General features: G+C 43.3%; 1 protein-coding gene across 1 annotated transcript in view; it reads left to right on the top strand.

Moving 5' to 3' along the window:
* Window positions 1-1,021: 1,021 nt before the first annotated feature.
* Window positions 1,022-27,135, top strand: part of LOC147685088 (uncharacterized) — a 205,076-nt gene continuing 178,962 nt past the window's right edge. Inside the window, exons 1-2 of the mRNA XM_086940963.1 lie at window positions 1,022-1,246; window positions 4,373-4,489. Coding sequence (XP_086797089.1) covers window positions 1,052-1,246; window positions 4,373-4,489 — 312 coding nt within the window. The 5' untranslated portion in view covers window positions 1,022-1,051. The remainder of the gene's footprint in view (window positions 1,247-4,372; window positions 4,490-27,135) is intronic.

The following is a 27,135-nucleotide window of genomic DNA, read 5'->3' as shown; positions in this document are numbered from 1 at the left end:
TTAGACTGTTTATTATCTTACTAAGGGTCCGATGTAGGCCGCCCAATAACGGTCGGTAACGGCCGAATTCGGCCGTTACCGACCGGTATTTGGCTTTTGACATGTAGGTGGCTCTAAATTTACAGAATCTGTATATTTACCGATTCAGTAAATTCACTGCTTTGGTATTTTTCCGAATCGGTAAATATACCGATTCTGCAAATCCAAATGTAGGTGGCACAGTTTGCAGTGCCACAGGCCCTTAGGAATTCTTAATTTACCACCCAATCCTATTGGGTGGTAAATTACCGAATTCCAGGGTACATGCACATCGGTGCATGTACACATATGCCATGTGACACACAGACATGCCCTTAGGGCATGTATGTGTGCCACATGGCACACAAGCCTGCAAGTGGGGTGCTACAGGGTGTCAAAGTGACACCCCGTTCCCCCTGCCAGGATTCGGTATTTACAGAATCGGCAAATACCGATTCGGTATTTCCCATTGATTCCTATGGGCTTCAAGGCCCATAGGAATCAATGGGAAATACCGATTCTTTATTTACAGATTCGGTAAATACCGAATCTTACAGAATCGGCAATTGAAAAAAAAAATTACCTACATCTGCCTACTTCCAATTTACCTACTCTTAAATACCGAATCGGTATGGTTCGGTATTTAAGAGTAGGTCAATCGGAATTACCTACATCTGGCCCATAGTATTTAATAACTGTATTCAGTTTTCATACGATGCCTGAATCTGCTATGTAGACCCTCAACGAATAGGAAAAATAATAAAAGAAATGGGGGGCATCTGAAGGGCAAACCTATTGCCCATGAACTCAAAGCATCACACACTGTTCAGTAAACTAACTGTACTTTCACCCCTGCAAAGCACAGCAGTGAGTGTTTGCCCAACGTAGACCACATTCCTTTGCTAATGAAGAGAATGAAAATCCTCCATGAACTGGTCAGGTTTGAGGTTGGGAAGTTAATCTTCCACTAAAATAAACAGAAACTGGAAAACGAAGCTGATCTGATCAGACTTGGGCATTGGAGGGTAGGCTGATGAGGATGAATACCTGGTTTATCATCCTCTTGCTTAGCTCCTTGGGGAGCTTGATCCCCACCATAGAGGCGGGGGTGGACCTGATAACGACGACCCCCTTGGCTGAAACCTACTTGAGTCTTGCAGTGCAGAATCTCAACGACAGAGCTCGCCATGTCTACAAGCCCTCATCGGTCATCGATATTAAAGTAATGGTAGGTATGGCAAAGAGCACAGACTAGCATCTATGAGCCCAACTCCTGGGCTTTGTCCATATCTTAAGAAAACAGACCAATGCAGAGAAGAATAATGACAAAGATAGAATGAAACTTGGATAAAGGCATAACATTATGCATTGTTGCATTACTATACATATTGTATATATTTCAGAATTTTCAGAGATTAACAGAAAGTCGTTTAGATTTGGCATGATGGCTACACAAGTCACTCATTTCCAGTCATAATCCTTAAGTCCTAGCATTCTCCAGAGCAGGCTGCTCAAATCAGTATCTTGTGAGCTACTAGTAGCTCTCCAGGTACCTGTAAGTAGCTCTCCTTTTTGCAACCCAGACTAATAAATTAGAAGCTTTTACTTGTTTGAATTAATATATGCATACCAAAAGTTAAACTGTATATTTGAGTCAAAATTTTTCTTTTCACAATTCATAGGCTCATATTTGGAGAAACATGGCTGAATTTCCAAAATATATTTAATGCTGATATTTGAGTGACATATAATGTGGCTTTGAAAATAAATTTTTATAAATGGTATTACCTTGGTGACAGAGGTACTGCAGTGACAGTTTTTATGTATTACCCATGTGAAGGCATTCCATATTGCCAAATTAAATGAAAGACATTACAATGCATACATTTACGATGCATGCTTTTACAACGCAGTTTTTACATCGCAACATCCTTTACAACGCATTCTTTTACATTGCATTCCATTACATCGCATTTTTGGAAACTACCTTTACAACGTATTCCATTACTTCGCATTATAACTTTACAATGCATACCATTACAATGCATACCATTACATCACATTTAAGGTAATGTTGGATAGTATAGGGTAATAATTACTATTCTAACTCCAGTGACTGCAACAGTGGGGTAAGTGTTGGATAGGGTAAGGGTACTATGCGTTGTAATGGTATGCATTGTAATGACTTGCGATGTAATGCCTGCGTTGTAATGACATGTGTTGTAATGACATGCGTTGTAGTGACAAGCAATGAAATGGCTGCGTTGTAATGACATGCTATGTAAAGGATGTTGCGATGTAATGACTGCTTTATAAAGGTAGTGCGATGTAATGACTGCGTTGTAAAGGTTGTTTCCTGTTTTTTATACATTACTGTTTGCAACCGTGCCAGAGGCACTGAGGCGATCACTGAAAGTAATCTTGCATATGGTGGCTACTAATGTAACCTTGTCTGATATAGTCACTGTTACAACACTAATAATATTTGATTAGACCCATTGAACATAAGTAGCTCTTATTACAGAAAAGGTTGGAGACTCCTGCACCAGAAGATTGTTGTGTGACGAATAATACACATGTCTACATTTGGCATAAATGTGCATTCTCACATTTATTTTCTTCATAGGATAAATTATTTTCTATATGGAAAAAAAGCCCTTCTATTAACACCATGAAAAACAGATCTTACAATCCCCAACCCACCAAACACATGTGCATTATTCTTTTTATTCAGACCTTGCTTTGCTTGTGTTTCCACGTTGGGAAAGACCATGCAAAGTGATTGTAAATTCACACGATCCTACATGTTTGATGTGTTATGCTTTTTTTGCATTCTTCCTGCCCTCCAGTAATGCCTTGTTTTCCCCCTTTAACCCTAAGCTTAGCATTGCAGTAGGGAGGTTGTACTAACAGGCTTTCTGCCATTCTGAGTTCAGTCTCGGAACCTGTCCCACAGAGCCTATTCTTTGAATAGGGGCCTTAGAATGCATATACATTTAATCTAAACTAAATCGTAGATTGCATAACATCTCAAATCTAAATACAGCGTAGGTGCTCAGAACGTTTTGAAATCGTGGCCTATTTGCATAAGTACATAGATATATCATGTTGTTTGTATGTCAGACTTTATTTAGAAAAAAATATTATCTTGAAAGAACTATGTCCTAAATATTGTTTATAAATGTATTATTCCAATTGGATGCCAAATTTCTGTTACTCCAATCAGGTAATATTTGTGTAAATGATACTGAACACAAAATATTTCTGGCAGACTGTCAGACGATATTTTTGTTACAATATTATGGCAAAACGCCATCAGTACATAGGCACATAGACAGAAAAGTGGAGTTGCAAACATACAGATGTATACACCCACAACAACACATGTTAAGCACCAAAAGGCCGAGATTACACAGTATAATGTTGATTTATGTTTACCCTTGTGCTATACTTCTTCTCACACTGTTTTAATCCCCGTGTTTCTAACCCCACACCTTTTGAATTCTGCTATGTTATTGCCTCCACTAGCCCTGCAGGAAGCTAATCCCATGAATTTACCACCTTGAGCCATTACCAGCATCTTTTTTTGTTTTGAATACCTGTGTTCAAAAATTGCATCCCTGATGGAGTATATATCCCTCTTGTACTGCATTTATCTGCACCATGTATTGTAATGTATGCCCTTTTCTCACCTCTTGTACTCTTCTATCCCTTTTTTATGCTATTTCATTTCATAGTCATTTACGTTTTTTAGCTGGTCAAATTAAGACTATGTTCCAGTGCACAAATACACACAACATTCACCATTGACAGTAGCTATGCAGCCTTAATTTTTCGAATAGGCATGTCTCATGGGATGGCAGCCAGCAGATGCCAGGGGTTGGCAGCCAGCAGATGCCAGGGGTTGACAGCCAGTAGATGTCAGGGGTTGGCAGCCAGTAGATGCCAGGGGTTGGCAGCCAGTGGACGCCAGGGTTTGACAGCCAGTGGATGCCAGGGGTTGGCAGGCAGTAGATGCCAGGGGTTGGCAGCCAGCAGATATCAGGTACAGGTCTGGTGACCATCTGACTGAAGGGGGAGCAGACATGCACATGCACAGATACAGCAATCGTGGATACATAGAGAATAAGGTTGACATATGCATACATAGACACTCAGACATGTACACAACACACGATCCTCCAACCTCATGCAGAACTAAGCTGCAGCATTGGAGCTTTGTAATTTCCTTCTCTTCATCCACTTCCCAACTTTGCTGACGTCACCTGCTCCCACGGATACTCTTCTGAGTGACAGTGTTCTTTTTGAATGCTCATGTTAGTTTATGTAATTGACGGTGTGCAATTCTCTATAGATGGATTCAGTAAAGGAGTATGTTGACATTCAGTTTGCCGTGAAAGAGACAAGCTGCAAGTCCGAAGACAGGAAAGATGGCTTCGATCTCAATAAATGTGAACACAAGGAAAATGGGGTAAGTGACTCTGTTAGCTATGCCCACCGTTGGTTCCTAGTGAGAAGAGTGAAGTTAATTTACTTATTAGTAAGGGCTGTTGTGTTGCAATGTGTTGTTGTTTGCTCTGCAGTGGATCTGTACATGTGGCTATCAGACATGAGTATGCTTGTCTGTGCTGCCTCTAGCTAAATTGGCAGTAGAGTAACGTGGCGCCATAGAAGATCCCATTGCCCAATGGTTGCAAAGCACTGCACACACAGACAATACAAACCGTGGACAGCCAGGAGTGCAGAGTCTGTCCACAAAAGGGGTGAAGGAGTTCCCAGCGCCCTGCTGTACCAGGAATATCAGCACTGAGAATAACACAGCATAAAAATGGGCACAAAAAATGGTTGAGATTGACTCTGCGTACATAACTTGACAAATGTGCTCTTATAAAGGAACACAAATGAGGACACCCAAGGAGTGAAACTGCTTCGAACCTGAAACAAGCTACTTGAGATCATTGCACCACATGTCCTAGCCTCTGATAAATTCCTCGTGATAGGTGATTTTATTTACCACGCGGAAATACAAGCGAACCTGGATACCGAAAAGTTAATCTCCAACATGAACACTCTGAGTCTTGTTCAGAAGGTCATAGGCACCACACAACGGGCTGGTCACACGTTGGACATCGTCTTTTCAAACTCCCCTGATATCATGGTAGACTCTCCCATTGTATTTCTTTGGACAGATCATTACTTATTGAAATTTTCCTTTTCCATCACCATAACTAAAGTGGCACTCGAAAGCAAACTTACATTACGCAGGCCCCTGAAAAAAATCACATTACCCATGTTTTCAAAACACTTTCACCCTGATTTGGTAACTCCTACCATGAGTGCAAGAATAGCAGCACAACATTTTGAAAATGCCATAGAGACAGCACTGGACAAAATTGCTCCACTGAGTAAAGTCAAGTGTAAGATTAGAACTGCCCCTTGGTTTACAGAGCAGTTACAAATCACTAAATACCTATGCAGAACTGCTGAGAAAAAATGGCGGAAAAGCAAAGATCAGGCCGACCGAAAAGCATACAAAATATTGCACTCCAGCTATATGAGTGACATAAAGGCGACAAAGAGAGCATTCCTTACGGAGCGGATAAATAAAGCTGAAAACTCCTCAGAAGAACTTTACCAAATCTTGAAAGAATTTACCACCTCCAGAAAGCCGTCAGCAATACCGACTTCCCAAGAGTGGACCGCTTTTGGCCGCCATAAGTGTGGCAGGGTATGCCCAGACGTGAGTCCCTTGCTCACTTTGCCACTGGATTCAAGCAAGCCGGGCTGAAGACGGCTGGAATGCCAGAAACCGGTCCTCGGAAGCTTGTTTCTGGTCCAGGATAGACATGGCTTCGCAGTTTGGGCTAGACTGTTCACATGAGGCACAGGGTCAGACTGATTTGCATATAGCCATGTCTGAACTGGGGTGGCAGAGTGGGCTAAAATACGGTGATGGATAAAACCCAGATCCATTGACTGGGTGTGAGTGTTTGATTGATTCAGATGCTCCGTCCATCACCACCCCCTTTTGTACCGTATGTTTGTAGTATGGGCAAGGCACATAGTCAAAGGAATTCCCTCTTTTGCATAGGGCCCGCCCCTATGCAAATGAGGGAACACCCGTTGTTGATAGCGCTGGTGCTTTAAGTGTGTCAGCGCTATCGGTATTATAGAAGGGGACGCACACCCGTCTGCGTCCCCTTCTAAAATACCAAAGTGTCCAAGGGGACTCGTAAATGCCTGTTTCACCCCCGGGGGCACCATCTGTAATACAGCCCCAGGTCTGTCCTGGAATCGAAGACTGTTTAGATGTCACCAGACAATTTGGACTTTTATAAAATGGTGCTCCAACATCAAAGTCAATGGAAATACGAGTATGGGAGGAGCATCATCACCCTTAAAACATCCTTGCAAATCAGGAGGGGACTATGCAGTAAGAAGGTCTTTACATTTTCTGTTGATTTTGTAACATTTGCTGTGCATGTGATCCAGTGTCAGACATACCCTTCTGACAAATCGTTGTATATTCTTTTAACAAGGAGGTTGGGATATACTTTTCTATTCTCTAACCGCCTTGAGGGAAATTTATTATGTGAACCAAGGTACAATCTTGCTGGGGTACAGGGAATGCCTGTTTTCCAACACACGTGCAGCAATCAACAATGTCTCAACATGTAATACTTTAGTAGGCAGTTTCACAAAGTAAAAACCTGAATTACAGTTGCACGGGGAGAAGGGGAGAAGGGGAGACAACAAAGATTTGTATGAAACTCATAGAGCAGTCTATATTTAGAAACATATATAGACAGCAATAGTTATATAGGCACTATTTACATAGTATCTGGGTGTAACCAAAACATTCATGTGCACTAATGTGTTCGTACAATAAGTGAGCGGCGCAAGTGACACATGAAATAATGTGAGGAACTGTGACCAGCGCAAAAAATATGATTTGAAAGAATGGTTACAAAACAGTATATTAGTAGTACAAAACATAATCTATTGATTTGAGGAACCATGAAGACGCCCAAAGATGCCGTGAATGGTTGATGGCATCAAGTGGTGGCAATCCTTTGAAACTTTGACAGATTTACCCTGGCCATAGGAGTTATTCTCTACCTCTTGTGGACTGTAACCCGGTACTGATGATGACCTGACTTACAGGTTGAAACGCCGTCGACCATTCAGCAAGATTTATAGGCTATTTCCTGACATTTTTCTTACACACAACGTAGCTTAAATAGTTGGAGAAGAACAATAATTATATTTCAAAATATTTCAGAAACAAGAAAAGTACAAGTGAGTCATATTGTTTTTTTTGTAATTCTGAAGTGTGATGGAAACAAAGATTTTAATAGAATCAAAACAAAACAAGACATTGTACTTGTGTGATGTGCAAACGTTAAACATGTACTGAAACCTTATTTCCATGTTATCACTTATGCTTCTTATAGAGTTAGCTATACAACTCATGCTGAATGGGTGTCACTCATTTATTGTACTTTGTTTTTGTGTTACGCTTGGATTTTCCACTATGTCCATAACTTCAGTGATGTAGCATTGATGGCAGCATCTCTACTCTGAACATTGCTTTAGGGCCTTTGTCAGACACAGGCTGCTGTATGTTAGCTTAAAATATATCTACAGTAGGAAAGGCTGCCCTAGGAACCATGAAAAATATGGGGTCCCTGTTCGAAATATAGAATGCGGGTTCAGTGAGTTAATATAACATAGCCAGAGGAAATAGGCACAAATGAAAAGAAAGATTCTGCTCTGTGTGATCCGGGTGCTAACAGAACAGGAGTTGAAAGTTGTCTAGGTGGAAGAAAAAGTGCTCAACATCTAAACTGTCTTGTCCTGAGAGATGTAGTTTTAGCAATTCAAATGTTGTTAATGAGATTTATTGTATCAGAATATGCAATGTAAAATATTGCAAAGCTACAAAAGAAAATTAGACTATCAACTAGAAAAACTTTGCGAAGGTAGGTAAGTAGAGGTAATTGTGGATTTACCATGCCTAACTTCGCATATGCACCTTGAGGATACATATGTCTTTGAGGTAAGTAGATGTGGATTGAAGAATAGAAAATCCGTATGTACACTTAACTTTGCGATATTCTATCTACAGTATTTTTGCAGAACAATATTATTTGTGGTTGATATTCTGACATACAACCCATCAAGAATTCTAATCACTTGTTCTCTTACAAATAACTTTTGTTTTCTATATGAAAAAGAAAACATAAAGAAAAATAACATATTAAAATACGTCTAACTTGGGGCCATTCCGCAGAGGAATTTCCCCTCTGAACAACATTGCTGTAGAATTTCTGCAGCCTAGTACAACATTCTGAATCAAGGGGGGACAACTTGCAGGGGTTACTCAAATCAATATATGATCCAAACGGGTTCACCTTTAAGAGACTCTTGCCCAAGTTGAGGCTGAAGGTGCTGCTAACCAGTAACTATGAAGTGACGTAAGTAAGTTCAGCCAGAAAGTTAACCAGATGATAATATGGTTGGATGCAATGGATGTGTGTGCCACTTCTACAGAAGACACTTTTGTGAATTAGGAAAGGACTCTCTTCCCAGTTTACAGATGTTGACTTAAAGTTGACTGAACTAAAAAACTGGCAGCATCACAACAATGTGCGGGTTATTCATTTTATAATAGGGAGTTGATGGATTGATCCTAAGATCTTCATTGTTAACTTTTCTAATGGCCTTTTAAATCTTAGACTCAATAGGGCTTTATTCAAGAGAGGAAACAACAGAACAAAACCAAGTCCCCTTTCAATCTATGTGCATAACCTTTGGCGGCATCGAGCACTCCATGTTAATGCTTGCCTCATGCATCCAATAGAGTAGGTGGGTCATGTCTTCTTAAGTGCAGTTCTTGGCAAATATGACACCTCATTGACTCTTTGAAAGGTGCTCTTGCAGCTGGTGCAGGACTTGATATACAAATTCACTTCTGTTCTAAGCAGTCAGTAATTTAATAGGCTGAAGTCATTATTGAACAATTTAACAGTTCTCCCATTTTGCTATGCTCTTTTTTGTAGCAGTCTTCCGGATCTTGTTAACAAGTAAGACAGGTTTTCAAAAGTGGAGATGGAACATAGAAAAGGTTGTTGGGGATGCCTCCTTTTCATACTTTGTGTTGTTCTTTAGAGTATTCTGATAAATTGGAGTGGTGAAAGTGAAGGAGCCCAGAGACAACATCAGAGGTAGTTTCATATTGAATGTCTTTATAAAATACTTTAGCCTACCCGATGCTTGCATTATTAAGCCATGAACACATCTTTGCCATGCTGTGTGGGGCTCTGTACTAGATACAGATCAGGAAGCATATCTATTTCAAAGCCTTGACTGCACTGCGTGAAGCTGTCTATCAGAAGTCACCAGACCTCATTCCCTCAAAATTGAAATGGTGCATTCCTGGTGGCAAATTCTGTTCTGCTGACTTTACATTTTTTAAATGCCCAAATACGAACTACTGGGAGTGGCCATAGAAGAAGGCTCTTCTCTGCTTATCCTACAGACTCATCTTGATGCTGAATCACAGTATTTAAATGTATGCAAAGCTCAAGAAAAATCACATGAATCAGTTCAGTTCAGTTCAGTAAGCTTTATTCGATTATTAAAAACAATCATAAAAGCACAGGCATTAAAAACACAGACAAAACATTATACATATAGCAGTAATCAAGGTAACAGTGTTAAAATGTCCTATTTTTTATAACAGCAATACATTTTATACATATAGCAGCAATCATATTCTTCCTAACAACAATACATTTTGGGATGCAATTTGCTGTATATCGGGCTATGTAAAAACAGTCAGGATAACAAAAATTAAAATGTCATACTCTTTCTAGCAGCAATGGATTTAAGGATATAAGTTGCAGTGAGAAAACAGATATCCGACTCTTGTAGTGAAAACAGCAAGTTCATGGCAGTATTTACAGTTAAAATGCCATATTTTTTTAAAAGAGGTTAAAGGGAGGCAATACGAAGGTACAAATATAAATCACAAATGAGGAGAAAGTGCATTGTGCTCTGTTTTGTGACTCCATCACATGGACATGGTGCAGTTGGATATTTTCTGACACATGGAAAGGCCACCAAATGATGGACAATACTCAGTCTCATTCTAGTGAGTACGAACCGATGTGATGTTCTAGTGACCGTTGTTAAGTATTGTTGAAAACCAACAGTATCCACGTGGAGAGTATAAAGTTTAAACATTGACAACTGCCCACTAATACATTTGCGATCAGAGGCTTTCTTCCTCAAATAAATATGTTTAATTTCTCTCTTGGTGATTTCAATTACACTACTAGGATTTTCCATGATGTTAATGTTAAAAATGTCCTTAAATGTTGTTACTACATATTTGAGCCATGGGATCTGAAGGCATTTGTCCAGGTGGAGACAATCGTTAATTATGCTCCTGTTAAAAGTGGTCTCCTCCTTAGCCCATATAGATCTCCAGACCATCAACAGTCTTAACCCAATTAGATCTATCAAATATTCTATCCCAACTTCATTATGTATGAGCTCAGAGGAAGCTGACATCGGTAAACAGAGTAGTTTTAAAAAAAACTATTTTCCTCTGTTTGAAGTTCTGCATGGCGGCAATGTCCCCAAACCCCGGCTCCATAGAGTGCTATTGAGACACATCTTGTTTGATAGATATGTAGCATGTCGTGAATACGACCATCCCCAAGTGTGGCAGCAAATTAAAAAACACTGTATGCACTTCTGGCCAATTTGGTCCTAACGTTCATTACCTCCTGCGACCACATTCCATTGCTGATAAAAATTACACCTAGATAACAACATTTCTCGACTTGCGAGATTTTTTGGTGGTCTAAGTAAAACGATTTCTTATTTCCTACACTATGACCGCAGATCAAGGCATATGTTTTAGTTTGGTTGATCTGCAGTTTCCTGCCTTTGATAAAATCTGCAAATTTATCCATTAGTCTCTGAAGTCCTAGAGGTGTCCTTGAGAGAAGTCCTGCATCATCTGCGTATAACAGCACTGGTACCTCAAGACCCTCAGCCTGCGGTGCGTCACATTTAACCATTTTAAGTTCAGAGTCCATAGCATTGATAAAAAGAGTAAAAATGAGAGGCGCTAGCACACAGCCTTGCCTAATGCCTAATTTTACCTTAAATTTAGTGGTTCATTCTACGGCTTGTCCGTAGATTACACAAGAAGATTATTTGGTATAGAGTCTAGCGAAAAATAATATGATTGGCTCTGGGGCACCAAGGCCCAATAAAACTGGCCACAAGAGCATGATCTACTAGATCAAATGCACTACTTAGATCTGCAAAGTAAAGGTAAAGTGATCCTTGCTTTGCACGCGTGTATTTCCCTAATAAATGATCTAAGTTAATGCATTGATCCAGAGTTCCTCTCCCCCTCCTAAACCCATATTGTGACTGAGCCAAAATACTATTGTCCTTAGCCCACTCCTCCAACCTAACTAACAAGACCCGAATCATGATCTTGACTGACGTATCAAGGAGGGAGATTGGCCGGTAGTTTTTGGCCTCGGATCTATTTCCTTTTTTAAATATAGGAATAATTGTGGACTCACCCCAGGTTGACAGTGTACCTACCAAAGCAGCCGCATTAAAAATCCTGGTCAGCACAGGGGCCCAAAGTGCTGGATTGGCTTTGTACAAGTAAACTGGCATACCGTCCGGCCCGGTGCTTTCCCCTCCTTGCTGTTGCTAATACCATATTCTACCTCTAAGTGTGTAATATTAAGAGGGATATTTGGCCAGACATCTACATCCCGGCTGATTTACCGGGGTTAAAAATACCGGAAAAGTGTGCTACCCATGTTTTCTCACTGATGTGAGATGTTAAGTCAGGGGCATCCTCATTTCTTAAAAAAAGGGGAATTAATTGTGTCCCAGAACATCTTACTGTTAGATAACTCTACTGCCATAGTCAATTTGTCCCAGGCTTCTTCCTGTAGCTCCTTCTTCCTTCGTTTTACCTGTTCTTTATATGCTATTCTCAGGTTAATAACGGTTGTCCTATCCCTGGGTCTTTCTGATAAAGCTAGCTTTAATTGCTGCAGGGATTGTGTGCAAGCGTGGTCAAACCACCCTTTATTCTGTGCTAACCTATTTGCCTTATTGGCGGTCAAGATGTTATTCATTTTGGCATTAATCGTGTTAAAGCACATAAGGGTATGCATGGGGTCAACATCGTCATCCAGACACTCATGAAGCTCGGCTTGGCATGCTGCAACAATACTTCTTAGGAGTCTAACAGAATTTTCCCCCTTCCACTTAATCCTGGGGCCGTTGGTTCTACATGGGGCAATATCATCTACGATGGTTTGGGTAGTCTGATTTCTAGAACCCTAAATGTGAAGTTTTAGAGCAATGCCATTGTGGTCACTAGTGGATAGTTCTAATATCTTCGGTGTGGTACAGCTAGCGCTTACATTTACAGAGGTCAACAAGTGATCAATGATGGTACAGGCATTCCTACCAGTAAATGTCGGTACCATATTACCGTTCCCATCTTTGGCACCCTGCAACACCTCCATATCAAATTTAACCATGATAGAGTTCAATACACAAAATTTTGTGTGCACCTGAGGCGGAAGCCGGGTGTTAGGCCACTGCAGCACTCCCTATTTTTAAAATTGAAAAACCCTCGTTACATTTTTGATTTGCGCCGTTTTTAAAAGGCAACAACTGCAAACCCTGCATTCCCCCACCCTCGGACATCATCGCTCACAGACCCTGACTCACTATCTGTTCTGTGGCGGCCATATTGCGGGAAGTAGGTAGTCAGCGCGCTCTAGCGCCACACTACAAAAGGAGCTCTCGCGAGTCCCCGCGAGACTTGTGTATTTTGTGTGCACCTGAGGCGGAAGCCGGGTGTTAGGCCACTGCAGCACTCCCTATTTTTAAAATTGAAAAACCCTCGTTACATTTTTGATTTGCGCCGTTTTTAATAGGCAACAACTGCAAACCCTGCATTCCCCCACCCTCGGACATCATCGCTCACAGACCCTGACTCACTATCGGTTCTGTGGCGGCCATATTGCGGGAAGTAGGTAGTCAGCGCGCTCTAGCGCCACACTACAAAAGGAGCTCTCGTGAGTCCCCACGAGACTTGTGTATTTTGTGTGCACCTGAGGCGGAAGCCGGGTGTTAGGCCACTGCAGCACTCCCTATTTTTAAAATTGAAAAACCCTCGTTACATTTTTGATTTGCGCCGTTTTTAAAAGGCAACAACTGCAAACCCTGCATTCCCCCACCCTCGTACATCATCGCTCACAGACCCTGACTCACTATCGGTTCTGTGGCGGCCATATTGCGGGAAGTAGGTAGTCAGCGCGCTCTAGCGCCACACTACAAAAGGAGCTCTCGCGAGTCCCCGCGAGACTTGTGTATTATGTGTGCACCTGAGGCGGAAGCCGGGTGTTAGGCCACTGCAGCACTCCCTATTTTTAAAATTGAAAAACCCTTGTTACATTTTTGATTTGCGCCGTTTTTAAAAGGCAACAACTGCAAACCCTGCATTCCCCCACCCTCGGACATCATCGCTCACAGACCCTGACTCACTATCGGTTCTGTGGCGGCCATATTGCGGGAAGTAGGTAGTCAGCGCGCTCTAGCGCCACACTACAAAAGGAGCTCTCGCGAGTCCCCGCGAGACTTGTGTATTTTGTGTGCACCTGAGGCGGAAGCCGGGTGTTAGGCCACTGCAGCACTCCCTATTTTTAAAATTGAAAAACCCTCGTTACATTTTTGATTTGCGCCGTTTTTAATAGGCAACAACTGCAAGCCCTGCATTCCCCCACCCTCGGACATCATCGCTCACAGACCCTGACTCACTATCGGTTCTGTGGCGGCCATATTGCGGGAAGTAGGTAGTCAGCGTGCTCTAGCGCCACACTACAAAAGGAGATGGGCACTACTCCGCGCAGCGGACGCGGACAGCGGCGCCGCAGTGGCGCCGAAGTCAAGCCTAAGTCCTGCCCGTCTGCGCCCGTCTGCGCTGAGTCCGGGCCTAGGGCCAGAAATTCTGCCCTAATCACCCCCCACATGTCATTCAGTAAACAACAACTCTTATCGCTGAATACCCATACCTCACACTGCCCCCAAACCATTACGGTAGATAAGTGGACTGAACATTTCACCTGCCCACAATGTAACCAAACAATTGTACCCTTTACAACTAAAAGCCCCAAAAATATTGACAGGTCACTCAAAGGAGGCCTTATCAATGCACGTTCCATGTGCAAAAATGCCCAACACGTATACGACCTTATTTCTGAGAATGACCTTGACTGCCTAATGATTACTGAGACGTGGCTCAAAGACTGGTCCAATCCCGATATAGTAAAAGCCCTACCCCCGGGCTTTCTAATTCAAAGACTGGACCGACCTCTTCAACGAGGAGGAGGACTGGCAATAATTCACCGAGACTCCCTTAAATGTTCCACCGCGGTAATACCAAAAATAAAAGAAGCAGAATGCCTTAGTTTCAGTCTGCAAGCCCACGACTCTTTTACTGTTTCCGGTTTATTAGTATACCGGCCCCCTGGACAAGCAACTCTCTTCTTAGAAAGCCTTGGAGAAGCACTTGCCAATCTAATTTTACGATCTGCTAATTTCACCCTACTAGGAGATATCAATATACACCTCGACAACTCCAATGACCCTAACACCGTATGCCTCAAAGATATTTTAAATATACTGGATCTGACTATTCTAACGGAGAAACCAACTCATAATGCTGGGCATATATTAGATTGCATTTGCTCTAATGCCAATACAATAACAGTAGAACCGCCACTGACCCAAACTTGGTCAGACCATAAATTCATCAGTTTTAATATAAAAACAGACAATAATAAAGACATTAAAAACATTAATCCTATCCCCTGCAATAAAAGTTCAACCCCCTGCTGGAAAAAAATCATTGAGCACCCTGATCTAATGAACTGGGTACAGACAGAAAAACTATTACCAGTAGGCAATGTGAGTACTGACTATGAACACTATAAGAGCTGGATGAAATCCATTGGAGATAGATTGACTACAGGAGGAACCAAATCTAATAAGACACAAAGGAAAAAATCTGCCCCTTGGTATACCAAATCCTTAAAAGTCTCGCTGAGAGAAGTTAAACTTCTAGAAAGACAATGGCGACGTCATTACAGGAAGGAAGATAGGGAAATCTATAAGAACGCCAGGAGGAATTACCACACCTCTATCAAGCTAGCGAAAACAAACTACTATACCAACCTGATAGAATCGTCCAACAACAACCAAAAAGAAATATTCCAAATAGTCAACAGCTTTAGAAAACCCAAAATATTATCACAAGAAATTCCACCGTCTCAAGCTCTCTGCGATAAAATCGCGGAATATTTCGAACAGAAAATTACTAACTTCACCAAAGAATTTCCACAGATTAGCCAGCTAGCATCAAACACAATGGACCCTATCCTCCTAAAAGATACACCTGGTATTACAACATGGGACAGTTTTACCATGATTGATTTAACCGAGTCATCTCAAGCCATTTCAAAACTGAACTCAGGCTCCCCTCTTGATCCCTGTCCACCTCTACTACTCAAGATCATAAAAGATGAGGTTAATCCGATGATTAACTCTATCCTGAACTCTTCCCTGCGAACAGGAGACATCCCCACCTGTTGGAAAGTCGCAGTAGTTAAGCCTCTTCAAAAAAAATCTATCCAAGACCCCACGACACTGTCAAATCTTCGTCCCATATCACTCCTCCCAGCACTATGTAAACTCACAGAGACATGTGTAAACAAACAGCTCACCGCATATCTGGAAAACAATAACCTTCTTCACCCCAACCAAGCGGGTTTCCGTTCTCACCATTCTACTGAATCTGCCCTCATCTTCTCAACGGAAACAATTAGGACCGCATTGGATCAGGGCAAAAGAGCTGTCCTGATCCTACTTGATCTGTCCGCGGCATTCGACACGGTGTCCCACGATATTCTACTTCATCGCCTGAGTAGCGCAGGCATAGGGGGCACCGTGTTGAAATGGTTCACCAACTTTCTTAGACAAAGAAAACAAACCATCATCTTAGGGCCATATCACTCTGAGGCCAGGGAAGTTAAATCTGGGGTACCTCAGGGCTCTAGCTTAAGCCCTATATTGTTCAACCTGTATATGGTCCCACTAATGAAAATCATTTCCTCCTTTGCTATCAGTTCGATAGCATACGCCGATGACACTCAACTAGTGTTAATTCTAGATGAGGACGCGGCAATCGCCGAACGCTCCCTTAAGGATTGTCTGGAAGCCACCTTTAAGTGGATGAACCCAAACCACCTGAGATGTAACACCGCAAAGACCGAAATTCTACCCTTCGGGAAAAATAACTTGTTCTCCCCCCAAACTTGCTGGCCACCCAATGCCGAAGCCCCACCAAGCACTATAAAAAGTGCCCGCAATCTAGGCATCAAATTTGATGAGGCATTATCATTTAAACAGCAGACCATCGAAGTGGCTGGCTCATGTTTTAATGTCATCAAGAGCCTTCGGAAATTATTTGATTTCCTTCCCTTATCAGCCAAGAAAACAGTAGTGGTGGCATTAATCACATCCAGATTAGACTATTGTAATAGTCTATACGTAGGAGCCAACAAAGCCCTACTACACAAGCTGCAAATGGTACAAAACGCTGCAGCTAGATTAGTGCTAAAAACATCGAGAAAGTCCTCAGCATCGGCAGCATTAGATACTCTCCACTGGCTTCCCATTCAAAAGAGAATATTATTCAAACTACTGATAATTTCCTTCAGGGCATTCCACAAAACAGGTCCAACTTACCTTTACAACAAATTCAACCGCTACCACCCCGGACGTCACCTAAGATCTGCCACGGCCAATCTAATGATTATCCCAAAATGTCGACTGTCCACTAGAGGGGGAAAGTCTCTGACGGTCAATGGATCAAGAGCATGGAACACACTCCCTCCTCAAATCCGGGAAATCTCATGCGAAAGCAAATTCAGGAAAGCCATCAAAACCTGGATCTATAATCAAACAGCCACGATTTGCAAAGCCCTGGTCTAATTCTGAAACCTCTCTTGGGGTTACTATACCTTTTTTCCCCTCCTTTGATCCACACAAATCACATCCAGCGCCAAGATGCTCCTCGGAGCGATAGAGCGCTATATAAAACCCCCAATCAAATCAAATACCTCTCCATAAGTACTATGCAGAAAGTGGGCACATGCATCACATGCAACGCTTTACTTTTAACGGTAAAAGTAAAGCGTGGGTGCCGTGAATATAGCAAAAGTAAAGAAATAGAAAAAAACTTCTATTTCTTTACTTTTGCTATAATCGCGGCACCCGCACTTTACTTTCAACATTCAGTACCATTAATACATTACCATACGGCAAGTACCATATCACCAAAGTCCACAAACCTCATAGCCCTACAACATGACATAATAACTGCTTTACAAGTGCTCACAAAATACCTTATATTAACTGCAGCTATGAGATCCACAAAAGCGTAATAGCCCATCAGGGTCAACAAGAATTACTACAGTCAGTTAAGCTACAGGCACAGCAACACTACAGCCTTTCATCCAATAGTGCTCACAGTTACACCTAAACTGATATTACAGCAGAGTAAGCACCACAACCCTCTGCATTACAAAGAAGTACTTCAGTCAATCAACCTACAGCCGAAAAGCGAGCTTTGTGCCACAGTCAAGCAAAGCAATACAACAGCATCATGTTAAGCCCTATAAGATGTAGCCACACACGCATTCACATCTTATGCCCTTATAGCTGAACAAACACTACATACTATAAAGAGCACAAACCCTACAGTTGATGAGGATACATCAGAAGAAGACAGTTTGCCAGGTTACAAGGTAGGCAACACTAGAGTTACAATCTTACAGCTTTTCATGTTATGGCTTAACAAGCAATACAAGTCTGAATATTCCAGATGAATATGTTCTGCAGACTTACATTATTGCACATGTGCTACTAGAGCACACCATTTCATAACGCCGCAAGCACTAGTCATTTGACGGCTATGGTAGCACATCCTACTGCCAAACAGTGCGGCTTGACATATTAGTGATGCAGAAACTTTGATATGTTCATTAAATCTGAACTGCAGGCAGTGATCTTGGCTCTAACTGAGCAACCCTTGCTGAGCTGAGCCCCTTTCAGCCAAAAACCTACAGAATCCCATTTCACAATTGGATCAGAAATGTTGCAAGAACACTTAGCCAGCTGCAATTACTTTTGAGACTGTGGACGAAAAGAGTGAACTGAGAGAAAAGCCCACGCAGTCTGCTGTGGAATCCAGTCATGCATGTTTGGACAGGCAATGTGGGACTTTCTGCCAACCAAGCGCCTAACTTATACACATAAGAGTGCAGGCAGTAACTCACTGTAGTAACAGACAGGTAAACAAGGTGGAAATTACAGACCAGTCCTGGCAGCAAAGATCTTGGCAAGCAAAGTATGATAGCACAGGCGGATAGCTACAATCACCTGCCCCGATATAGAAAGGCAAACGAGGAAAGTACAGTCAGATAAAAAATAAAAAATAAAAAAATCGCAACCATCAGCTCAGCCAGGCAGTGGTGAAAAACATAACCAATTACAGAAACAGACATGAACAACCCAGGAGAAATGGGAGCAGGAAAAGATCTGCAACTGTTTGCACCTGCTCTGTAAGGTAAAGGGGAGAAGTACCAGCAATGTTTTAGTACGATACAGTTTCTCAGGCAACCAAGTGTGGAAAATAAAGGGACATCTCTGCACTCACCATCAGTAGTGCGAACAAGCCATGGACAGGTGTGCAGATAGAATGCTGTAATCCAGGTCATAGGCTTAGACAGGCAGGTACAGGTAAGTAGACTTGCAAAGGCATTGTATAGAAGATCTCTGAAAGGCCTGCACCTACCGATAACAAAGTAACTACCCAAGATGCAATTTAGTTCCTAGATTAGCAAGTGGGGAAAATAAAGCTAGTTGTCGTAGAGTAGCTCAAACAGCTAAAATAGGCAATAGGGAAAAAAAAGTAAAGCAAAGATTTCACAAGGACAGTAACAGGAGCCAATTGTAAAGATGGGCAGGAAATGGGCGGAGCTTCAATGCCATACCTCAATACAGCATGCCTCCCAGAGCAGCAGTGCGCTGCCTAGACTCGACCGAAAAATCATAAGTAGACAACAGTAAATACTCTATATGAGATCAAATATCTCCTGAAGAATCACCTGGGGGTGGCTGCAGATACTTTCCAGTTTATAATATATATATATATATATATATATATATATATATATATATATATATATATATATATATATATATATATATATATATATATATATATATATATATATATATATATATATATATATATATATATATATATATATATATATATATATATATCTGCTCCAACAGTCCCTCCCCAAATCCTTGGGAATCAGGAGGCAGCACTCCAAAGGCAGGTACACAAATTAAGTTTATTCTCTCACAAAGCGCTTTCGGCACTCGGCCTTCGTCAGTGATGAGGTCATCACTGACGAAGGCCGAGTGCCGAAAGCGCTTTGTGAGAGAATAAACTTAATTTGTGTACCTGCCTTTGGAGTGCTGCCTCCTGATTCCCAAGGATTTGGGGAGGGACTGTTGGAGCAGATATTCGAGTCGGGTGCACCCCCGACTGGCAGGCACCCGCCTGTGAGTGCGACAGGCTGGTGCGAGTGGAGCTGATATATATATATATATATATATGTATATTACCTACTGGCTATCGCCAGTAGGTATATATAGTTAGGATTTATTCCCTATGGGATTTTTGAAAATTCTATGTCTAATAACTTTGGCGTTTGTGGACGGAATCGGCTGAAATTTTCAGGAAAATGGCACATTTTGTTTCTGAGCAGCCCTTGAAAATTTGGGGGGGTTTTGTCGAGGGGGGGCCGAGAAAAAAGGGGGGTCCCAAAACACGTTTTTCCCATGTTAATTTCCATAGGGCGGTTGGACTCACTTTTAGCTCGAACGGCTGAATGGATTTGCACGAAACTTGGCAAAATTGTAGGGACTGTTAGCCCGATGTGCCTTTGCTAGGTCTCAATATATGTGCTCCAGTAGTTTTTGAGAAATTAACGTTCAAAACAAGATATATATCTGTAACAGCGCTCCGGGCTGCGGTCCGGTTCGCTTACTTTTCGCGAAACAGAACTTTGCGCGCAGAAAGCTGATTGGCTCTCCGGTGTCTGCAACATTCTAAACAGTCCGGAGCGGCCGCCATCTTATCTCTCGGTAGGATCGAGAGAGAAGAAGAGGTGAAAAACGAAGGGGGAATTTAATGAAAGGGGGCAAGGTATACTCCTCTTGACCCCCTAGGAATGTTGTTGGGGTTATTAAAGGGTCCCGTGGGGAAAATAAAAAAAAAATGATTTTTCACGGTAGAAGCGCTTCACGGGCCGCGAACTGGGCCGCAAACTGGAAGCGAAACGGGAATTCGCCATTTTGTGCTTCGTTTTAATTAAATTACTAGGTATAAGGGGGTGCGGGAGACTTATCCTAATCCCCTATGTTTCCTGAGGGTGGCTGAGGAGGCTCATATATGTTGATACATCTCTTCCAGCGGCTGTGCGTGAGCTTTTTTTTTTTTTTGCTGCGTGACGTCTGTTAACGTTCGATTCGATGGAAATCAGGAAGTGTTGACCGCCAATTTGTCACTGCGATAAAATATTTTGTTATAAATGAATCCTTATTGATAAACATTGTCTGCGCCATCTTGCCTTTTTTCCAATGCCATAATTTTGTCGTGCACAGCAGCCATTTTAGATGGCAGGCTGGTCCCAGGCTATCACCTACCCCTGCGGATGTAGTTTATGGCCCCAGCTGTAGAGAGTCCAGACATGCCAACCCTCCCGATTCAGGCGTGAGACTACTGATTTCAGTGCTAGTGATAAATCTTGCTATTAGCAAGGTTTATCGCAAATGCGATAAGAAACGGCCGCAATGCATGAATATCGCAGAAAAGTCAGCGATATTCATGTATTATCGAGCAAATGCTCTTAGCCATGTTATCCACCTCCCATTGGATAACATGGCTAAGAACTGCTCAGGTCAGGTGTTAGCTTTTGGAGATATTCGCGCTTAGCGCGAATATCTCCAAAAGTTGGTAATAGGAGATAGCGATGTTAGGGACTGTTTCCAGTCGCTAACATCTTGGCACGCCCACTTTGCATGTCATTAGTGATAAGTAACACTGACATGCAAAGCGGGGCCCAAGATGGTCGCTATCTCCTTTTAGCTGTCACTAACTGGTGTTAGCGACAGCTTGGTAATAGGGAGATAATTTTATCTCCGCTTTCTTGGCTTTTAAAGCCAAAAAAGCGTCGATAAACCCCCTTGATAATATGCCCCATGATTCCTCGGGGGTTTCATCTGACAGGGCTTGGTATTGTGTTACGTGGTAATTCTTCCAGGAAACGTCATAGGGTCGATGCAGGGGTTCTAGAAGGGGTGATAAACCATTTAAGCCTCATGAACAAGCGCATGGTCTTTTAAAGATCTGTGAAGTACTCGGGGCGGCGGTGTGTGTGTGTCCTCTTTCAGGAGCGGGCGGGGGGGGGGGGCACTGCCAGCAACTTCCAGGCCAGGCAGTGTTCAACACTTGCATCACCCTTTCTCTGCCTGCTATTGCGCTCCATGCTTCGGAAAGGTAAGAAAAAGAACATGCATTTGAGTTTGAAATGTCCGATCCTGTAGCAGTACACTTGCAAAGCCCACACATGATAATAACCCGATTCAAGGCCCCATTCACCCGTTTTTTTTTTTTTAAAAACACTCCAACAAAGTAGGATTATAAAACTTTATTAACTTTTAAATATAACGAACGGAACAAAAACTGTAAAAACATTTAAACATTTTTCACAAAAAAAAGCAACAATGGTCAGAAGCTGTCTTTTGTGCGAATAGTCCCAAGGCAGCACAACGTGCTGAGTTCTGGACGGCACCCAGGTGATGTCACCTGGGTGCCGCACTGGTTTTTGGGATCCTACAATGCAGCAAAGAAAAACAGCGTGGGGCATCCAGGGTGGTGCGGAGGGAGGCCTCGTCAGTAGCGGTCTGTTGTGCGAATAGTCCCAAGGCAGCAGAACGCGCTGAGATGTTGATGGCACCCAGGTGTAGTCCAGTAAACTGCCGCACTGGTTTTGGTATCCTACAATGCTGCTCCGAAAATTGGCGTGGGGCGGCCCGGGGGGGGGGGGGCGTGGGGGAGGCGGCGTGAACGAGCCTCCCCAGGTGGCGGCCATCCAGCTGAGTTGCGCCCGCTCTTGCGGCTACAGGGTCTCGCTCACCATGTTGTTGAGTTGCTCCCACTCTTGCAATGCAGCGATAGGCGGCTGCCACATGACTCTTAAAATGGCGGCCGGCTCTTCGGTTTTGGGCCTGGTCCACTAAAATGGCCCTGGGACACCTTGGAACTCGGACGCTTGCCTGCTAGGACTTGGGCTCCATTCTCGAAAAGCGTCCCCTCAGCCGTGAAGATTCTACAAAAGTCTTGGGGGCCCTCGACTCCTGCAGGCTTCCGGTGGGGAGCGGCTGCCATGATTGCTCGCGGAATGACCACGACGGAGCCACGAGATGGTGGTGCTCTCATGCTGACGCCAGCTTCAGTCTGAATCATCCAGAAACAAGGTGGGGCTTTCATCGTTTGGGAAAAAAAAATGTTCTAAACCAATGAAAAGTGTTATTTTTAGGTCATATGATCAAGCCTTCTATCTTTAGGAAACCAAAAGTAAAATGAACCAATGAAAAGTTTTATAAACAAGTCACATGACCTGTTATGCGGCATAGGGCTACAAAAAGCGTAGAAAATCCGTTGGCACGTGAGGCGGCGTCAGTAGCGGACCGATGTGCGAATAGGCCGAAGGCAGCACAACGCGCCGAGATCCGGATGGCACCGAGTTAGTGTCCAGCAAGTTGCTGCACTGGTGTGGCTATCCTACAATGCTGCGTCGAAAGTCGGCGTGGGGCGCCCCGTTGGCCTGTGAGGTCGCGTCAGTCAGTGGGGGCTGTGCGTCTCCCCCAAGATGGAGGCTCCTCGGCTGCAGTGCGGCGCCCCTTAGCGTTTCACTTGCCGTCCAACTGAGTTGCGTCCGCACTTGCGGCTACAGTAGGCCGAAGGCAGCACAACGCGCCGAGATCCGGATGGCACCGAGGTGGTGTCCAGCAAATTGCCGCACTGGTGTGGCCATCCTACAATGCTGCGCCGAAAGACGGCGTGTCCAGCTGAGTTGCGGTCACTCTTGCGGTACAGTGACTCGAACGCGCCGAGATCCGGATGGCACCGAGGTGGTGTCCAGCAAGTTGCCGCACTGGTGTGGCCATCCTACAATGCTGCGCCGAACGACGGCGGTCCAGCTGAGTTCCGGTCACTCTTCCGGCACAGTGACTCAAACGCGCCGAGATCCGGATGGCACCGAGGTGGTGTCCAGCAAGTTGCCGCACTGGTGTGGCCATCCTACAATGCTGCGCCGAAAGTCGGCGTGGGGTGCCCCGTTGACTTATGAGGTGATGTCAGTAGTGGACCGATGTGTGAATAGGTCGGAACCAGCACAAGGCGCCAAGATCCGAATGGCAAGTCCTGGATGTTGAGTGCCATAGTTGAGAGTTCTGAGCAGTGCTTGTAAGACTGTCTGAAGCTTATTTGCACTTGCTGCAGCTTCACTATTGCCCTGGTGTGGCCAAAGGTCGCACATGACATAGGCGGCCGGCTCCCGAGGTCCGGCGGAACTTTTTTCCTTTTCCTTTCTGCTTCTTGTCCTACAATCCGTTTCATCTGAAGACACGACCAGGTCCCTGAATGTGTGCAGGGGGACGCTATTGATTGAATGAAAATGGCGGCTTGACACAAAGCTGACTCAAGCGTTGCTGTTGATGCTATGCAGACAAAAATTGGTTTTCAGTTTGTACATTCTTCAGGATTTTTTTTTCCATCCAAGGCTGATTGAGAGTTTGTAGAAAAATGGCTTCAGATTTTCCACATACTACTCTTCAACATTCTTCCTAAATGTAACAATGTGAGACTCACTAGGAGAACGGCTGTTTATGTTTCCTTTCAAAATGCTGCCAACAATATTTTCAGAATGGAAGACACCATCTTGTAGCATAAAGGGCCGAAAGGGGTTCTGGTCTGGCCGATGGTTGGTGGAGACATTTTGACTATATCTTGGACTTGCCCGGCCTCGCCCAAAATGGCGCCGGTATAAATGGGACTCGTAACTCATTGTTGTGTACTAGTTGAACAACCTTGATATCACGAGATATGAATGAAGTTTTGATGCTCATGGCGGGCGGGGACGAGAATTGATTGAATATTTCGACATCCCTATTGATATTAAGTTCTGATGTGTTATTGATTACTGTACTATTGAAAGTTCGAATTAACGTCACCCATGGTACTTGCACGCAAATGTATATCTAGATAACTTTTTTGTAAGTGGCCCTGTCGTATTTTAATTACAAAATGTACGTCCACCGATTCCGCAACTGTTAGACACCTTAGTTCTTGCAACCTAATGGCTCGTTCGTTACGTTCCTCTATAATGTAAATGTCTCCTCATCATATACGATTCCAGTTTGCTCCGTGGCCGGCCCACGTGGTTATAGGCCCGTATTTGTATACTGACATTTTCACAATAAAGGTTTTTAAAACAAAACATGGTAGTAGTATTTACATTGGTAAAGTTTTTACTTTTAGTCACTGTTTTCGAATCAGTAAAAGGCAAGTGAAATAAAGTAGTCCAATTACATGACGGATAAAAGGTATAATATGTAGGAACGCAGTAAAGATAAATGGTCAAGGGCAGTTGTGTTTTCCACTTCTGCAACATAAAGTGATCGATAAGAATCTGATAATCAGGCGTATCGGCGACTAAGACAGCAGGCCGAGTCTCTTTTACTCAACGGCTCCGTCATGGAACGAAGAAACGCCCTTTTTCTCGAAAAAGGAATATATTTTACTTGCAGGACAGTTGTAAATTTTCCGGGAAAGTACATTAGCCTGGAATATTATAACATATATGTTTTTAAAAAAAAGTTCGAAATCAATAAAAAGCGTATTTTTTAGGTCATATGACCAAGGTTTTCATTATTAAAATAACAAAAGTAAAATGAACCAATAAAATTTTTTATTAACAAGTCACATGACCTGTTATGCTTACGTTGCGCGCTGCGCGCCGCGCCCCGGATTACTTCCGGGTGCGCTAACGCGGCGTGTCATATAACGCATTACGCGACAACGTAGGTCAAGAATATAGTCAAAATGTCTCCACCAACCAGCGTTCGGAACACAACCCCTTTCAGCAGTCCAAAAAGTTCTGTAAAATGACAACAGAGGGGACAGGCAACAAGAACCATCAGTCAAAAAGGGGAGGGCAAGTTCCTCTCTACCGGGTCATGTTGGGGCGCTACCGGAACTGATCGAATTGGTAGTCTACAGTGTTTCTGGATGTTTCAGACTAAAGCTGGCGTCAGCATGAGAGCACTACCATCTCGTAGGTCCGTCGTGGCCATTCCACGAGCAAACATGGCAGCCGCTCCCCACCAGAAGCCTGCGGGAGTCGGGGGCCCCCAAGACTTTTGTAGAATCTTCACGGCTGAGGGGACGCTTTCGAGAATGGGACCCAAGCCCTATCAGGGAAGCGTCCGAGTTCCAAGGTGTCCCAGGGCCATTTTAGTGGACCACGCCCAAATCTGAAGAGCCTGCCGCCATTTTGAGAGTCCTGTGGCAGTCGCTTATCGTTGCATCGCAAGAGCGGGAGCAACTCAACTACATGGTGAGCGAGACGCTGTAGTCGCAAGAGCGGGCGGTAAACAGCTGAATGGCGGAAGAGGCACAGTGTAGCAAAAGCGAGCGGAATGGCAACTAAAACGGTAAAGGGGCGCCCCACTACAGCGTGTCTTCAGGTCAAACGGATTGTGGGACAAGGTCCAGAATAGAAGAGTCATCAAAAGGCAAAAAGTTCCGCCGGACCCCGGGAGCCGGCCGCCTATGTCGGGGGCGATCTCAGGCTACACCAGTGCTATAAGACTTGGGGAGGGGGTCGGAGCCAAGCGTCTTCTCCGAGTCCCTGCCATCACACCGCCCCTCGGGGGCCTCCGTCAAGCGGTTTAGGGAGGTACCATATCACATTGTTTTCAAATGCAGTCAGGTCCACAAACGACACTCACTTACTTTGAGAATAGTGAAGCTGCAGTAGGTGGAAATAAGCTTCAGACAGTGTTACAAGCGCTGCTCAGAACTCTGAACTATGGCACCCAACATCCAGAACTTATGCCATTTGAGAATGGCAGTGACATTGAAGCAACTCAGGGACCAAAACCATTAACGTACTTTCACGTATGAAAATCTTACTTGGGGAGGGGGCAGGAGCGAAGCGCCCCCTCCCAGGAGCGAAGCGCCCCCTCCCAGTCCGCTCCACCACACCGTATGTTGAAAATCTGAAGCCATCGTTCTGCAAAGTCAACCAACCTTGGATGGAAAAATCTAGAAAAATGTACAAACTGAAAACCAGTTTTGGTCTGCATAGCATCAGTAGCAACGCTTGCTATCAGAGTGCATGAGTTTCATGCTCGATCGATTGAGCTAGCCGGATCGGGCAATAAAAAGTATAAAATAGTTATGTAAATAGTTATTTAATAAAATGTTTTACCCTGTTTCTTTGCTGGTGTGTTGTCTATATTTTTAATATTTGCATAGGGTTTGTTGTTATTTTGGGCGGGGTGGTTGACGAAGTTGAGCTGTCTTGCAGCCCTCATGGTGTGGAGCTCAGTTAATCTCACTATTTTCATATTTCTCATGAAGGGTTGTTCCTAATATTTCTATTTTAGCGAGGTCAAAAAGAGATCCAATTAGTGGCCTACTGATTTTGCTCGATTACTTTTATTTTTTTACACGATTTTTCACTATCTGCAAAGACTAAACAGAGTATTGCGACTTTGTGCTTGTTGGTAAATAGAGAATGATCCAAAGAGAAGCAATTCTAAAACAGTAAATGCTTGGATAACAAT

This window comes from Lissotriton vulgaris, chromosome 10, assembly GCF_964263255.1.
Source record: "Lissotriton vulgaris chromosome 10, aLisVul1.2, whole genome shotgun sequence".
In the NCBI taxonomy this organism is placed as follows: domain Eukaryota; kingdom Metazoa; phylum Chordata; class Amphibia; order Caudata; family Salamandridae; genus Lissotriton; species Lissotriton vulgaris.
Note: the sequence above shows the minus strand (reverse complement) of the source record. Positions and strands in the feature narration are given on the sequence as shown.